At 56.2% G+C, this 13,563-nt stretch overlaps 9 protein-coding genes across 9 annotated transcripts; 8 read left to right on the plus strand and 1 right to left on the minus strand.

Annotated features, from left to right (window-relative positions):
• Positions 1-102: 102 nt before the first annotated feature.
• P168DRAFT_295373 (uncharacterized protein) lies at positions 103-995 on the plus strand (the record flags this gene model as incomplete). Its single annotated transcript, XM_024838029.1, has 3 exons — positions 103-168; positions 213-305; positions 360-995. The coding sequence occupies 3 exons, from the start codon at positions 103-105 to the stop codon at positions 993-995; spliced, it is 795 nt and encodes a 264-aa protein (XP_024696237.1).
• Positions 996-1,391: 396 nt separating this feature from the next.
• Positions 1,392-2,485, plus strand: P168DRAFT_316132 (NAD(P)-binding protein; the record flags this gene model as incomplete). Its single annotated transcript, XM_024839966.1, has 4 exons — positions 1,392-1,430; positions 1,479-1,545; positions 1,593-1,723; positions 1,775-2,485. The coding sequence occupies 4 exons, from the start codon at positions 1,392-1,394 to the stop codon at positions 2,483-2,485; spliced, it is 948 nt and encodes a 315-aa protein (XP_024696238.1).
• Positions 2,486-2,677: 192 nt separating this feature from the next.
• On the plus strand, positions 2,678-3,867 carry P168DRAFT_288093 (uncharacterized protein). The gene has a single exon (XM_024836710.1). The coding sequence runs from the start codon at positions 2,978-2,980 to the stop codon at positions 3,731-3,733; it is 756 nt and encodes a 251-aa protein (XP_024696239.1). The 5' UTR covers positions 2,678-2,977; the 3' UTR covers positions 3,734-3,867.
• P168DRAFT_302529 (permease of the major facilitator superfamily) lies at positions 3,855-5,924 on the minus strand (the record flags this gene model as incomplete). The annotated part of the gene is made up of 5 exons (XM_024838667.1): positions 5,394-5,924; positions 5,232-5,351; positions 5,034-5,182; positions 4,851-4,982; positions 3,855-4,801 (listed from the first exon to the last, which is right to left on the minus strand). The coding sequence occupies exons 1-5, from the start codon at positions 5,597-5,599 to the stop codon at positions 3,855-3,857; spliced, it is 1,554 nt and encodes a 517-aa protein (XP_024696240.1). The 5' UTR covers positions 5,600-5,924.
• Positions 5,925-6,838: 914 nt separating this feature from the next.
• Positions 6,839-8,176, plus strand: P168DRAFT_295375 (FMN-linked oxidoreductase; the record flags this gene model as incomplete). Its single annotated transcript, XM_024838030.1, has 1 exon — positions 6,839-8,176. The coding sequence occupies one exon, from the start codon at positions 6,839-6,841 to the stop codon at positions 8,174-8,176; it is 1,338 nt and encodes a 445-aa protein (XP_024696241.1).
• A 255-nt stretch (positions 8,177-8,431) lies between these two features.
• P168DRAFT_309270 (peroxiredoxin family protein) lies at positions 8,432-9,194 on the plus strand. The gene is made up of 2 exons (XM_024839285.1): positions 8,432-8,622; positions 8,671-9,194. Exons 1-2 carry the CDS (start codon positions 8,463-8,465, stop codon positions 9,009-9,011), a joined length of 501 nt encoding a protein of 166 aa, XP_024696242.1. The 5' UTR covers positions 8,432-8,462; the 3' UTR covers positions 9,012-9,194.
• A 108-nt stretch (positions 9,195-9,302) lies between these two features.
• P168DRAFT_295377 (pyrroline-5-carboxylate reductase family protein) lies at positions 9,303-10,246 on the plus strand (the record flags this gene model as incomplete). The annotated part of the gene is made up of 4 exons (XM_024838031.1): positions 9,303-9,386; positions 9,441-9,527; positions 9,613-9,862; positions 9,942-10,246. The coding sequence occupies 4 exons, from the start codon at positions 9,303-9,305 to the stop codon at positions 10,244-10,246; spliced, it is 726 nt and encodes a 241-aa protein (XP_024696243.1).
• Positions 10,247-10,796: 550 nt separating this feature from the next.
• On the plus strand, positions 10,797-12,019 carry P168DRAFT_288097 (type 1 glutamine amidotransferase domain-containing protein). Its single transcript, XM_024836711.1, has 3 exons — positions 10,797-10,948; positions 11,001-11,238; positions 11,299-12,019. The coding sequence occupies exons 1-3, from the start codon at positions 10,871-10,873 to the stop codon at positions 11,688-11,690; spliced, it is 708 nt and encodes a 235-aa protein (XP_024696244.1). The 5' UTR covers positions 10,797-10,870; the 3' UTR covers positions 11,691-12,019.
• Positions 12,020-12,159: 140 nt separating this feature from the next.
• P168DRAFT_325031 (HNH endonuclease family protein) lies at positions 12,160-12,996 on the plus strand (the record flags this gene model as incomplete). Its single annotated transcript, XM_024840942.1, has 4 exons — positions 12,160-12,353; positions 12,408-12,579; positions 12,645-12,783; positions 12,841-12,996. The coding sequence occupies 4 exons, from the start codon at positions 12,160-12,162 to the stop codon at positions 12,951-12,953; spliced, it is 618 nt and encodes a 205-aa protein (XP_024696245.1). The 3' UTR covers positions 12,954-12,996.
• Between the last annotated feature and the right edge of the window lie 567 nt (positions 12,997-13,563).

Below are 13,563 nucleotides of genomic sequence, written 5' to 3' on the forward strand. Positions count from 1 at the left end.
CAAACCCACGCTGCATCATCATAAACCCATCACTTACCATTCTATATCTCCATTGCCTCTTCTCATATTGGGACAGTGTTGTCCATCACACATTACCTCGAAATGTCCACAGAGCACCTGGAATTAGACGCCGAGTATGGCGCTCTTGCATTCGACTGTTACGTCGTGGTTTGTCTATCCTGTCCCAACCAGAACGTGACTCACATCGGTAGGACCATTGGAAGGACGATTCTCCTGAGGAAAGCCAGCAACAATGGGAGCGACTGGTATGGGAATATCAAAGACTGTCTCTCAAAGAGCGTAATGTTTGTTTTCCCGGGTCAGTCATCTCTAGTATTGGTTCTTATCTATGACAGCAGAAATACCACCATCGCACTCAGAGCATCCCCATGGAGATAACCCCCACCCATGTCCAAATCCTCCGCACCCACCAAACCATCTACGAGCGCAACCTGGGCATCCCAAACTGCACAGGGATCCAGACTGTCTGGTTGCGCACGTGTTACGATGCGGACGTTGCCGAGAAATACGCAGATATGAAGGCCGACGCGTATGTCATCGGAGACAAGGTCCTAGACGACCCCGCGCGGTATGCCTTCGCTGAGGACTGGCGAATGGTTCTCGGGCGTATGCCCGGCATTACGGATTTTTGGGGTCTTTCTGACCAGAACGGCGATGGAGCCATGCTCAAGTATCGGTCGGGGTTGGACGATGGGGCGATCCGGGCTCAGTACGAGAGGATCGAGGATGCGGATGCTCAGACTCTGGCGCTCAAGGCGCTGGAGTTCCAGGCGTTGTTGTATTTGGTAGATCGCGAGGCTATTGAAACGGGACTCATCAAGCTACTCTGGCTGGATGAGCATGGGTGCAGTGCTTGGGAGAATCGGGTGGCCCCGGCGAGCATGTACCAGTTGGCAGGCGCGCTTCTCGGTGCCACGGGTCTTGGGGAACTCACACAAGGGAATGCCACGCGAGGCTGTTTAATCGAACTATAGATTGTTGTGAGTAGCCTAATGTCATATGGAGCTAATCCTAGGAGGCTTCTGTGCCACAAAATCGGAAATACTCCTCCATCATACAGCCACTTCATCTACTCTGTGATACTGATTTCGGTATCTGACAGACATTCCCCAATATCCAATCTCGTCAGAACAGATCCATTTCGAGAAGAGGCACTCTTGTCTCCGGATATGGCATACCACACACGGACTGGACCCGCTTTCGGTCTCTTTTCAGGTCCATTCCACTGATGAATTGACATCAAGGGATACACCCCTTGCATACCACACGCTCTCGGCGACGCACACGAGAGGGACCGGAGAGGGAACCGTCCTATTAACTCTCCCTATCATCAAGGGTCATGGTCAATACAGATTCCCATCATCCCACCCATGCATCTCTGGCGCAACAATTTTCCCGTCGATGGCAAGGTAAGAATCCCGCCCCACCAACGTATAGTTCCCTCTCTGACCGTCCAGCTTGTCGTCGTCGCCGGGGGCTCCAAAGGGCTTGGCCGGGCATTGGCCCTGGAGTTGGCCGGAAAAGGTGGGCCAGAGCACTCTCATCGCACGACTTCTGCTCATCCTGTATAGGAGCGAATCTATTGATCCTCGCGCGCGAAGAACTCGCTCTGAACCGCACTCGCACCGATCTCCAAGCCGCCTGTGTCTCGTCCAAGCAGATTGTCGACGCCATCTCCGTAGACCTGACGCAGCCAAATGACGTGCGCTAGACCCCTCTCCCATGCACCCAGCCAGCCACACTAACAAGACAGATCGATCGCGTCCTCGCCCACTACCACCCCCCCGACGTCCTCATCTGCACGGCCGGCGGCATCCCCGACGAACCGGGCTTCCTAGCCAACCTATCCCCCGCCGCGATCACGTCCTGCCTCGAGCAAAACTACTACACGGCCATCTTCCCCGTGCAAGCCTGCCTCCAGCGATGGCTGGCGACACGGACACCCCACACCACACGACACATCGTGTTGACCTCCACCGCAACAGCCCTAGCCAGCCTCCCCGGCTACGCCGCCTACACGCCCGTGAAAGCTGCCATCCGTGCCCTCGCCGACACCCTCCGCCAGGAACTGCTCCTCTACGGCCGCGACACCTTCCGCGTGCACTGCGCCTTCCCCGCCAACTTCCTCGGCGAGTCTTTCCTGCGCGCGCACCCCACCAAGCCGCGCTTGACGAAGCTCCTCGAGGGCACGGATGTGCCGCCCCAGCGGCTGAGCGATAATGTCCCTGCGTCGCGGGAGGTTGCGCGCGCTATCGTCCGGGCGTTGGAAGCGGGAAAGACTTATATCACGGTGGATAGGCGGACCGAGTTGATGTTGAACCATATGCGCGGGCCGAGTCCGCGGTTTTGGACGCTGTATGATTTGCTCATGGGGTGGTTGGCGATCGGGATGTGTTGGGTGTGGAGGGTGAGGGCGGATCGTCAGACGGTTAAGTATGGACGGGAGAATGGGATGGAGCGGTAATTCTTTTTTCTTTTTTTTTTCCTGCATGCTTTCTGACTTTTTATCGCGGTTTGTATTCTTCGTTTTGTTTCTGCCTGATTATTGTTTGTTTTCTGTGGTGGAACATGGAATTCTATACCTGGCGTGGCGTTATCTCCAGGAACAGCGGTACTATTTCACACTCCTAAACCTCCACCAGTCTTCACAATAACCCAGAAGTAACAATACATGCAGGACAAAGTTAGACAGTCCCCTGGGCGAACCTGACTTGAATCAATGGATATGTGGAGATCGATCTACCAGATCAAGATCGGATATGACGTCAGCCCTTCGTTCCTTGCTTGTTTACACCGGGCGCGTTGCTTCTCAGCTGAGCTCACCGCACCTTCTCCTTCTTTATTATTGATCCAAACAACCCTGCTGGATTATAACAAAACATCCAACCATAACCTCTACAACCAGGACACCAATCCACAACCAACCAAACTACAAACACGATCGATCTAAAACACCATGAAATTCTCCGCCCTCCTCACGATAACAACCCTCCTCGCAACCACAACCGCGAAAGAAAAAATCAGCCTCCAATGGGCCATCTGCAACCCCAACCCCCAAGACGTCCTCCCCCAACTGGGTCTCTCGGCAAATACACCCCCCTACAAGGAAAACCCCATCACCTACTACGACGCGCAACCCCCGCGCCACATCGCCCACGGCTTGATGTTCCGCACGAAGACGAATAAGGGTCATCCCCTGTCGACTGTCAAGGCGCCGCTTCCGGGAGATGTCGAGGCGCCGGGTTTTGTGGAATGTGCGTGGGCGAGCTATGGGGAGAATCCGGCGACGTATACGTGTGAGAAGCGGTGTCCGCGGGATGGCGACGGGGATGAGGATGAGGAGGATTACGAGGCAGAGGGTGGCCTGTGGTGTCCGGAGCAGATGGAGTTTGTGAAGAGTGTGGCGCCCGACCCTGTGGAGTGGTCCGCGCTGGCGCCGTATGGCCCCTTTGCGAATGCCAAGTGGAAGGTCAAGGTGGACGGGGTGAAAGCCAAGTTCGACGACGTCGTTGTTCCTGAGCACGGGCTGCACTTGATGGAGATCGAGACCAAGGTGAAAGCCTCCAAGGCGGAGAAGGCGCGCGTTGCCATAACGGAGTATCTGGTGAAACAGGGAGTCGAGCTGTGTGAGCTGCAAGAGGGCAAGACGAAGAGGCTGTTTCGCGCCATGGGGTATACAGATACGGAGGAGGAAGACAAAGTCGAGCTGTAATGGGTATTGATATCATTCGGTATTGATATCATTCATTGATTAGCGTAACACATTGCTAACATAATCGCTCAACTCCATAAATCAAGACACTGAACTCATAATAATCCCCGCCCGCCGATAACTACAACATATACCGGAACCCCTTCTGCAGCTGGCGAGCTTGCTCGACGGAGACACCCTCCACCTCGGCCGTCCGTTGCAGCTGCGCCCGGTCGGCGTCGCTCAGCGGCATGTCGACATCCTCGAACCGGTCCAGCTGGCGATTCTGATGCCGCATGTGGAAGTAAAGGAAGAGCGCGCACAGCGCCGCGACCACCTGCAGCGCGATACACACGCCCATGGCAGGCCGGTACTCCGGGTCGTCTTGCTCGCGGTAGGTGAAGGGGGTCCAGATGCTGGCGGAGTTGCCGATGGCGTTGATGAAGCCGTAGGCGGCGGCGCGCTTGGCGGGCGGGCGCGGGATGGAGTTGGCGATCCAGGAGAAGAAGGTGCCGAACTGGGCGAAGACGAAGATCATGAGGAAGAAGGAGATGTAGCGCGCGGCGAAGCTGGTGGTCGTCGTGAAGAGGATGAACCCGACGATTGTGATCGGGATCGGGTACACGAAGAACCAGAACCGTCGGTTGTAGCGGTCGGAGAGGTACGAGTGCGTCAAGCTGAAGAACACCATGAAGATGTAGGGCGGCGCGACCAGCAGGAGCGACACCAGCTTGCTGTAGCCTAAGGTCTGCGTGAGCGTCGGGAAGTAGTTCTGGAACCCGCTGGCCCCGGTGATGGCCAGGTAGGCGAGGGCCAGGACGTAGGTCTTGACGTCCGTGAAGGCGAGCTTGAGGCCGCGGAGCTGGCCCGCGCCGCCCTCGGCGTCGATGTCTGCTTCGGCGGCCTCGACGGCCAGACGGCGCGCGGCCACGTCTCTCATCTCTGGGGAGAGGAGCTTCCATGTCTCGGGGAAGTCGGGCAACATGATGCAGATGATGAGACCGAATGCGACCGTAATGGAGCCCTCAATGATATAGAGCCATTGCCAGGCGGAGATGCCGCGCTCTCCAGCCAGACCGTCCAAGATTCCTATCTTTCATGAGCAGGTGTGCGGAGTTGAGTACGGGAGGAGACTCACCGGCCGCAATCAGGTTCCCGAAAGCACCACTGAGGAGGGAGCCCGAGTAAAAAATACTCATACGCAGGGCGAGTTCGTTCTTGGTGTACCACTTGGAGAGATAGAACAGAACCCCGGAGAAGAACGGTGCCTCTGCAGCTTGTTAGCTTGCCTCTCGACGTCGCAGTGGACCCTGACACTGACCGACTAAGCCCAGAATAAACCGACACGCCACGATGCCGCCGTAGGAAGACACCTTGCAGGTCAGGGCGGACACCAGCCCCCACGCGCAGACGAAGAAACCGAGATAGAAGGACGGCCGGCCGACGTAGTTGAGCAGGAGGTTGGATGGACTGGGACGTTAGTCGGGAAGGGTGGGGATCTGTGGAATCTGGGACTCACGTCTGCATGAGGATATAACCAACGAACAGAATCGACAGACCCACCTGGTACTGCTGTTCGTCGATGTGGAGATCCTCCTTCAACCCCTGGAGTTTGGCTGCCGCATAATTATTCCTAGATCTGTCAGTCGTGTTTCTCCCAGTCTCTACCATGGCTACCTACCGATCAATGTAGTTCATCAGGTAGACCAGAATGACCAACGGCATGATCAACATATCGATCCGACGCCGCAGCTTTTTCTCCAGCGCCTGTTCCTCCGGCGTCAATCCCACCTGGTGCGCAACATCCTTGGCGACGGCGATATCTTCATGGTACACCGACCCCTTCTCGGCTTCCTCCTGGGTGATTGACTTCCGATCAGTGTCCATGATGTAGGGTCCGTCCGGGTGATTCTCTGTCCGACTCGACCGGGGAAATTCCTGGGGAAAACATCCGGGGGCGGGTCGACTTTAAGACAAAAAATCGGGTCGCATGGAGACAGAGTGCGGAGAAAAGCCGGGGCAGGTCCAAACGCGGTCCCGTCCGACCGAATGTTGCCAAAGTTGCCATTCCCGGTTTTTGCTTCCCCGGGTTTGCTGTCGGTGGGTCTGGGGACGTGGGATGCTGATGGGGCGACGTGGGGGTTGCATCGTCGGTCTCGGCCTCAGTTACTGCATCGGGGGGTTTGAGTGGTCGGTCATTGCCGAAGTGGATGCCGATGAGCTCATGGGATTGGATTTATATTGATCTGTTGAGACTCACCGGGGTCTACACGAGAATTCGGTCGGGAATGGCACATGCGAGGTCGGGGCATCTCCGAGGTTAGGGCTTCATGGTCTGCCGGATCGAGTTTAAATCATGCCAGTTTAGGATCAGGGACGAGTGGAGCTTTGCCACTGGACCATACATTCATACGGGGGAAAATGCCTCATCGTGCTATCGTCATGCAAGGAGATCTGGTTGATCAGATGGTTGGGGTTGATGTGAGGTCTCTGGATTCTTCAGTGGTCTGTCTATATAACAGAGTTCAGCCACCACTATAATATCATTTATTATAGGTATCTCTAAATATTGGTTCAGTATCCACATGTATCAGACACTGTCTACGGAGTTCAATCACGCCGGCACAATGTTAGTTACGGATATCTTCGTATGCTCTTCATGTATATTGAAGATATTTGATATATAATAAATCAAATGACCAATTGACAGCAAAAACAGTCTCGTGGGAACAGTCAAGTCTAGTATTATATATTCCCTCCCCATCTGTCCTTAACAACATGACCGCACCAGCTTGCTCTTACCCCACTCCACCACAACGTGAAAGATATATATCCCATGTTATGTTTCAATAAGACTCAAAATATATCACTACACCTCCCTATTTCCAAGGCATCTTCATCAGTGTGAAGTTTATAATCACGCCATCTCCAGTCCCACACATACTCACTCAATAGACTCAGAATATATCTCCGATTATGTCTCCGGCGTGTCAATTGATGCATTTGTCAGCACATCCAGCACATCATCTCGTTAGAATAAAATCGAATTTACTGCAACACCTCAGGGTATAAATAAGATCCCTACACCAAGACAGGCCACCAGCAGTCAAACCCATCCAACTCACCATGGGCTCAATCGCACCCGCCGTTATCCGCGCCCCCGAAACCCCCTACTTCACCCCCGCCAACCACGATGTCGGCGCCGCCCTCAACCCGAACGACCCCTCCACCCCCACCCTTTTCCGCCCCCTAACCATCCGCGGCGTCACCCTCAAGAACCGCATCGCCGTCTCCCCTATGTGCATGTACTCCGCCGAGTCCGACCCCGCCGCCCCGGACGTCGGCGCCCTAACCGACTACCACCTCGCCCACCTCGGCCAATTCGCCCTCAAAGGAGCCGGCCTCGTCTTCGTCGAGGCACAGGGCGTCGAGCCCCGCGGCCGCATCTCTCCCAACGACGCCGGCCTCTGGCAGCACGACACCGACAGCCCCCAATTCCGCTCTCTCCAGCGCGTCGTCCACTTTTGCCGCAGTCAGGGCGCCCACGTCGGCATCCAGATCGCCCACGCCGGCCGCAAAGCCAGCGTCACCGCCCCCTGGGTCGCCCGCCAGGCCGGCCGCCCCAGCCTGCGCGCCGAGGCCGCCGTCGGTGGCTGGCCTGACGACGTGATCGGCCCTTCCGGCGGCGACGACCACCGCTGGGATGCCGAGGGCGACTACTGGACCCCGCGCGCCGCGACCGTAGCGGAGATCCAGGGCATCGTGCGTGCCTTCGCCGACAGCGCCGCCTGCGGAGTCCGCGCGGGTGTTGAGGTCGTCGAGATCCACGCCGCCCACGGGTACCTCCTGCACCAGTTCCTCAGCCCCGTCACGAACCGTCGCACGGACGACTACGGTGGCAGCTTTGAGAACCGCATCCGACTGCTGCGCGAGGTGGTCGTCGCCGTGCGGGCGGCTGTGCCGGAGCAGACAGCCGTGTTTGTGCGCATCAGCGCCACCGAGTGGCTCGAGGGCCAGCCTGTGGAGACTGAAGCCGGCGGCAGCTGGGACGTCGCCAGCTCCGAGCGGCTGGTGCCCATCCTGGCGGATCTGGGCGTGGACCTGGTCGATGTCAGCTCGGGTGGGAACCACCGCGACCAGCGCATCCCGCACGGCTCGGTCTCGTACCAGACGGACCTGGCTGGGCGGCTGCGGCGCACACTGCGCGCGACGGGCCGATCGACGCGGATCGGGGCGGTGGGCTTTATCACGGGGGCGGACCAGGCGCGGGGCCTCGTTGAGGGCTCCGACGAGGCGGAACGGGCGGCGGCCACAGTGGCCGGGGCGGACCCGGCGGCGGACGTGGTGCTCCTCGGGCGGCAGTTCCTGCGCGAGCCCGAATGGGTGATGCTTACGGCGCAGCGGCTCGGGGTGAAGGTGGGCTCGCCGAAGCAGTTCTGGCGGGCGGGAGGGGCATTTGACTAGTTTAATTATTCAATATTCATTATCTATATATTCTACATATTGTATATGTCTATACATCTATGACTTGATAGTTCATTACACTCCACTTCCACCAAGTAATCAGAGATAGATGGTATAAACCTCGGCTGATCCCGACGGAGACGGCCGGACATAACGGTCTTAGCGGCATCGCACGTAATCCGGATACGATACGGTATCATCATTTCCCCCGCACCAACTCAACCCCTCCATCTTCTCTCCTTCTTTCTCCCTTCATCCCTCCATTGCACAACCAAATCATATCAAAATGACTGTCAAACCCGGTGACTCCTTCCCCAACGACGTTGTTTTCCAGTACGTCCCCTGGACGGAGGAAAACAGCGGCGTCCAGGCATGTGGCATCCCGATCAACTACAATGCCTCCAAGGAATGGGCCGATAAGAAGGTCGTGCTGTTCTCTGTTCCTGGTATGGCTTTCGTGTGTCCATGTTCATATGACAAATCTAATTAAACAGGCGCGTTCACCCCTACCTGCTCGGTCAACCACCTCCCCGGCTACATCCAGAACCTGCCGCAGCTGCGCGAGAAAGGCGTCCAGATCGTGGCCGTCCTCGCCTCCAACGACCCCTTCGTCATGAGCGCCTGGGGCAAGGCCAACCAGGTCCGCGGCGACGATATCCTCTTCCTGACTGATCCGGAAGCTCGCTTCTCGTCCTCGTTGGGATGGGCCAATGCGGGCCGCACCGGCCGGTACGCCATTATCATCGACCATGGGAAGGTCACTTATGCCGATATCGAGACGAAGAAGGGCGCTGTTGAGGTGTCGGGGGTGGATTCCGTGCTGGCCCATCTGTAATTTATCTGTCTCTGTCTTCTGTCTCCATCTTAGGTAGTTCGCCTGACTGGACTCAATAAAAACTGCCAGACTTGGATATGGACTGTTTGTTGACGCTGTATAAATCGTGTCTGAAGCCGATATTTGTAATCATGTGCATATTGGGATGTTATGCACAGGCGGTGAAGCCATAGTGGGGAAATGAAGAACGAGGGGGAGAAAGACATCTGGTCGGAATCCTTCCCCTGTTTCTATTCTTTCTTCATTCATTATTCAATTTGTCCTTGACCTTTCTTATTGTTTGTTAATAGAATGTCCCTTCACAAGAGCAAGCTCGCTTTCATCGGCGGCGGCAACATGGCCTCCGCCATCATCGGCGGCCTTATCACCCAAGGTGTCCCCAAGACTAATATCTAGGTTGCTGAACCCTGGGATGTCAACCGTGATAAGATGGCTGCTCTGGGTGTTCAAGCAACCGCCTCTAATGTTGAAGCTGGTGGCCAGGCCGACATTATTATCATTGCTGTCAAACCCCAGGTTGCTCAAGGAACTCGCCGCTGCCTGGTCCAACCGCGATACTCTCCCTGTTGTGGTGAGTATTGCTGCTGGTATCACTTTGCAGAGCTTGCAGGACTGGCTGCGGACGAAGAATAGCCCCACAGCACACACGAAGGATGGTCGCACGGCGCACACGGTGCGTGTCATGCCTAATACGCCTGCGTTGCTGGGTCAGGGCGCGTCCGGCGTGTTTGCCAGTGCAGATGTCACGGCTGAGGAGAAGACCCTGGTAAATGATCTGCTGGCAAGCGTGAGCCAGGCGACCGAGTGGGTGGATCGGGAAGAGTTGCTGGATGTGGTGACTGGGCTGTCGGGTGAGTTGATCTGTCGGGTGAGTTGATTATACCTGGAAGTGGAGAGGAAAAAAGACAGTGCTGATACAATAGTGTCTAGGATCCGGCCCGCCCTATTTCTTTGCAATGGTAGAACATCTTGTATCCAGCGCCACTGCCCTGGGTCTGTCCTCGGAGCAGGCTACTCGTCTGGCTGCGCAGACATGCCTCGGGGCGGGCAAGATGCTCGTTGAATCCTCTGATACCCCGACCAAGCTGCGCCAGAATGTCACCAGCCCGAATGGTACAACACACGCAGCCCTGCAGACCTTCGAAGCCGAGGGCTTCCAGGAGATCGTGGACAAGGCAGTCAAGGCAGCAACCAATCGGGCGGCGGAGCTGGGGAATACACTGGCCGGAAAATAGACTTACGGTTGACGGGTATGGATGATAGCGCAGTACTTAAATGGTGGAGTTGGCGGTTCTAGTAACATTGTGATGCACCATCCGTAGGTGAGCTATCGGTTGTAGGATGCCCACTTGGTGTCAATGCTGGGATATCAGTAGCATTCCATGCTCGGTCTGGGCCGGTGACTCATGTCTCACATGGATCGGGTTGCTTGTCGAATCGAGCTACGCGCCTGTACACCTACATCTGTTCCAACATCTCACTACTACGGAGATATTGACGACCATGTCAGCACACGGTGAACCGACCCACTCAGATCAGCCGTGGGGCTGATGTGCGGACTTAGTGGACATTCACGCACATGGCTGACAGGGGGGATCCAATAATGGTGACCGATTCCTCTGCACAAGTCCATTTAACTGATTTAACTCCGATACCTGGATGATGACCGACACGAACCGCGAAGATCGCGCCGCAAACCGGTCAGCGATGGGTTGGGCTGAATAATGAAAAGGCCGTGATGTCATCCGTGCGTTTCTCAGCCTCTATATCAACCCCGCGAATCCCTCTAACCTCCAACTCTTTTTCAAATACTTGTACCACCATCAACTGTCTATAATCAATAATCTACTCCGTTAATCATGGCCCCCAAAGTCCTCGTCGTCCTCACATCCGCGGACAAGATCCCCGCCAACGGGGCCCCCACGGGGTGGTATCTGGTACGTCACTGACCCCTCATTCATCTGACATCAGCTCAATCTGAACCATTAGCCCGAATTCGCCCATCCCTGGGAAGTCCTGCATGAGAAGACCGAGCTCACCATTGCCTCCCCCAAAGGCGGCGAGGCGCCTCTCGACCAGGCCTCCGTTGAATTGTTCAAGAGCGATGCCACATCCGTCGATTTTCTGAACAACCACAAAGACCTCTGGACCAACACCGTCAAGCTTGCCGACGTGGCCAACCGCGTCGGCGACTACGATGCCATCTTCTATGTCGGTGGTCATGGCCGTATGTTCTTCCGGATCCTCCGGTGAAGTTTATTTCTGACTAATCTGTCTGAGCACATAGCGATGTTCGACCTCCACTATGACCCCGTCTCTCTTGGCCTGATCCAAGCCTTCGCAGCTGCCAAGAAACCTGTCGCAGCCGTCTGCCACGGTCCGACGGTGTTCCTCCGCGCGACCACCGCGCAGGGCGAGCCGCTGCTGTCCGGCGCGACGGTCACCGGATTTTCCAACGAGGAGGAGGACCAGGCTCAGAAGACGCAGTTTATGCCGTACATGCTCGAGACGGAGCTGAAGAAGATCAACAACGTGAAATATGTCAAGGCTGACCAGGCGTGGGGCGAGAAGGTCGTCGTGTCCCAGGTAGCTGGCACGGGCAGTCCCCTGATCACCGGACAGAACCCTGCCAGTGCCACTGGTGTGGGGAAGGAGATTCTCAAAGCGTTAGGACTGTAATTCTTCATCAACATGGCTTGCCTTATTGTGGTTTATTTCTTATCTTCCCATTTTATTATTGTGTAGGCTTGAATAATGTACCTGGTCCGGATACCCGTCGGTCCCCGATCGGGGTTGGTCGGTGGGGAGAGAAATGGGGAAATTGGTCCCTTAATATCAAACCTGCCGACGACGATCCCCTCACCCCCAACGAATCAGATTGGCAATTCAACTCCATGTGTGTCCCGCTAGCTGCAAGGCACGTATCATTGGCGCGGCTCGAACACGATCAGATGGTCTTCTGCGAGAATCTACCGTTAGAGATTAAGATAAGGGTTGGATATACCCGCCCGCAAGGGGTGGGTTACATCGTGAAACGGACAAGTCGAGATGCCCCTCTCGGCACCTTGTATTTAACCCGTCCATGTCTCGCGCGGCTTTTCGTCCCTCACGGCGGGTGTAATATCACGAAGGACCCAGAACGTTCATCATGGTCAAATTGCTCACTGTGGCCCTCGTGGCGCTTCCCCTCATCGCGGCCGCCCCGAACCCCCTGCCTACGCCCCCCGGCGTGCCCTCCAAATCGGAAGCAGAGAGTGATCTGGCCGGGTTGACGGTCGCTGAGCAGGGCTCTGGCGATGACTATGACCGGGACAAGTTCCCTCACTGGATTGACCAGGGAGAGTATGTATCTTTTGTTCTTTGTTGGAGATGGAGTAGAAAAAGCTAACTGGTCAGCTCTTGCAACACCCGCGAGATGGTCCTCAACCGCGATGGCACCGACATCGACAAGGGCTCCGACTGCTACCCGAGCAGTGGGAAATGGGTCTCTTTGTACGACGGCGAGACTTGGACGAAGGCTTCCGATGTCGATATTGACCATGTTGTGCCACTGTCGAACGCGTGGAAGGTACGTCCCGTGACTATTGAGCCCTAGTTCCGGTATACTGGATCGATGCTGACTGACCTCTTTAGTCCGGCGCCGACGAGTGGACCAACGAACAGCGTGAGAAGTTTGCCAACGATCTGGAGAACCCCCAGCTCCTCGCGGTGACCGATAGTGTCAACCAGCAGAAGAGTGACAGCGGGCCGGAGGAGTGGAAGCCTCCTTTGGGTGAGTAATTCTGTATTCTATTATATTCTTTCCTATGGACACTAATCGATGATGTAGAATCGTACCACTGCGACTACGCCAAGATGTGGGTTAAGATCAAGTCGATCTACGAGCTGACGATCACGGAGGATGAGAAGAGCGCCCTGGTGGGCATGCTGGATACGTGCTAGTTCTTCTCAGTCATTACGAGTGTTTGTTCTATGGTCTATACAGTACTATGCTTTCAATATGAACTGGATTCGTCATATTCCCGTTACATCTAGCCTGTATACCCCCGATTTTGCTCGTCGCCATGCCCTGTAAGACCGTGGATTAGTATAGGTTATCTATGGGAAGGTATATCAGCCCAACAGCCCCACGCCAAGTCTTCGCCGAGGGTTCTCCACGATGTGCTCAAAATCCGACCCTGCCACGCGCGCATAATCATAGGGTTCACGGCCCGCCACGTCCCGGATATACGGACTGTTCCAGTCCATGTTCTGCTGAATCAGGCGCACCATGCGCGCATTCCGGGCGATGAGCGCGTACACGAGCGGGGAGCGCCCGTCTTCGTCCAAGGCACCGGCATCAACCTGCTCGTTTTCCATCAGCATCCTCGCCACCTCCAAGTGTCCGCCCGCCACTGCGTATGATAGCGGCGTGCGCCCGACCCCGTCCCGCCGGTGGGCGACGATATCGGACCGCGCGAGGAGCTGCGCGACCATCCTGGCGTCGCCGGCTTCGGCGGCGTAGGACAGCGACGTCCGCCGCGTAAATTCGTCCTCGCGGTTGACGTTGACC

The sequence above is a fragment of the Aspergillus campestris genome (genome assembly GCF_002847485.1).
Source record: "Aspergillus campestris IBT 28561 chromosome Unknown P168scaffold_2, whole genome shotgun sequence".
NCBI lineage: Eukaryota > Fungi > Ascomycota > Eurotiomycetes > Eurotiales > Aspergillaceae > Aspergillus > Aspergillus campestris.

Excerpts from the sequence above, each read along its gene's own strand:
- P168DRAFT_288093 (XM_024836710.1), top strand. The coding sequence starts at position 2,978 with ATGAAATTCTCCGCCCTCCTCACGATAACAACCCTCCTCGCAACCACA.
- P168DRAFT_288097 (XM_024836711.1), top strand. The coding sequence starts at position 10,871 with ATGGCCCCCAAAGTCCTCGTCGTCCTCACATCCGCGGACAAGATCCCC. Across the intron at positions 10,949-11,000 it reads CCCCCACGGGGTGGTATCTG|CCCGAATTCGCCCATCCCTG; the intron begins GTACGTCACTGA and ends CTGAACCATTAG. Across the intron at positions 11,239-11,298 it reads CTATGTCGGTGGTCATGGCC|CGATGTTCGACCTCCACTAT; the intron begins GTATGTTCTTCC and ends CTGAGCACATAG.
- P168DRAFT_309270 (XM_024839285.1), top strand. The coding sequence starts at position 8,463 with ATGACTGTCAAACCCGGTGACTCCTTCCCCAACGACGTTGTTTTCCAG. Across the intron at positions 8,623-8,670 it reads CGTGCTGTTCTCTGTTCCTG|GCGCGTTCACCCCTACCTGC; the intron begins GTATGGCTTTCG and ends CTAATTAAACAG.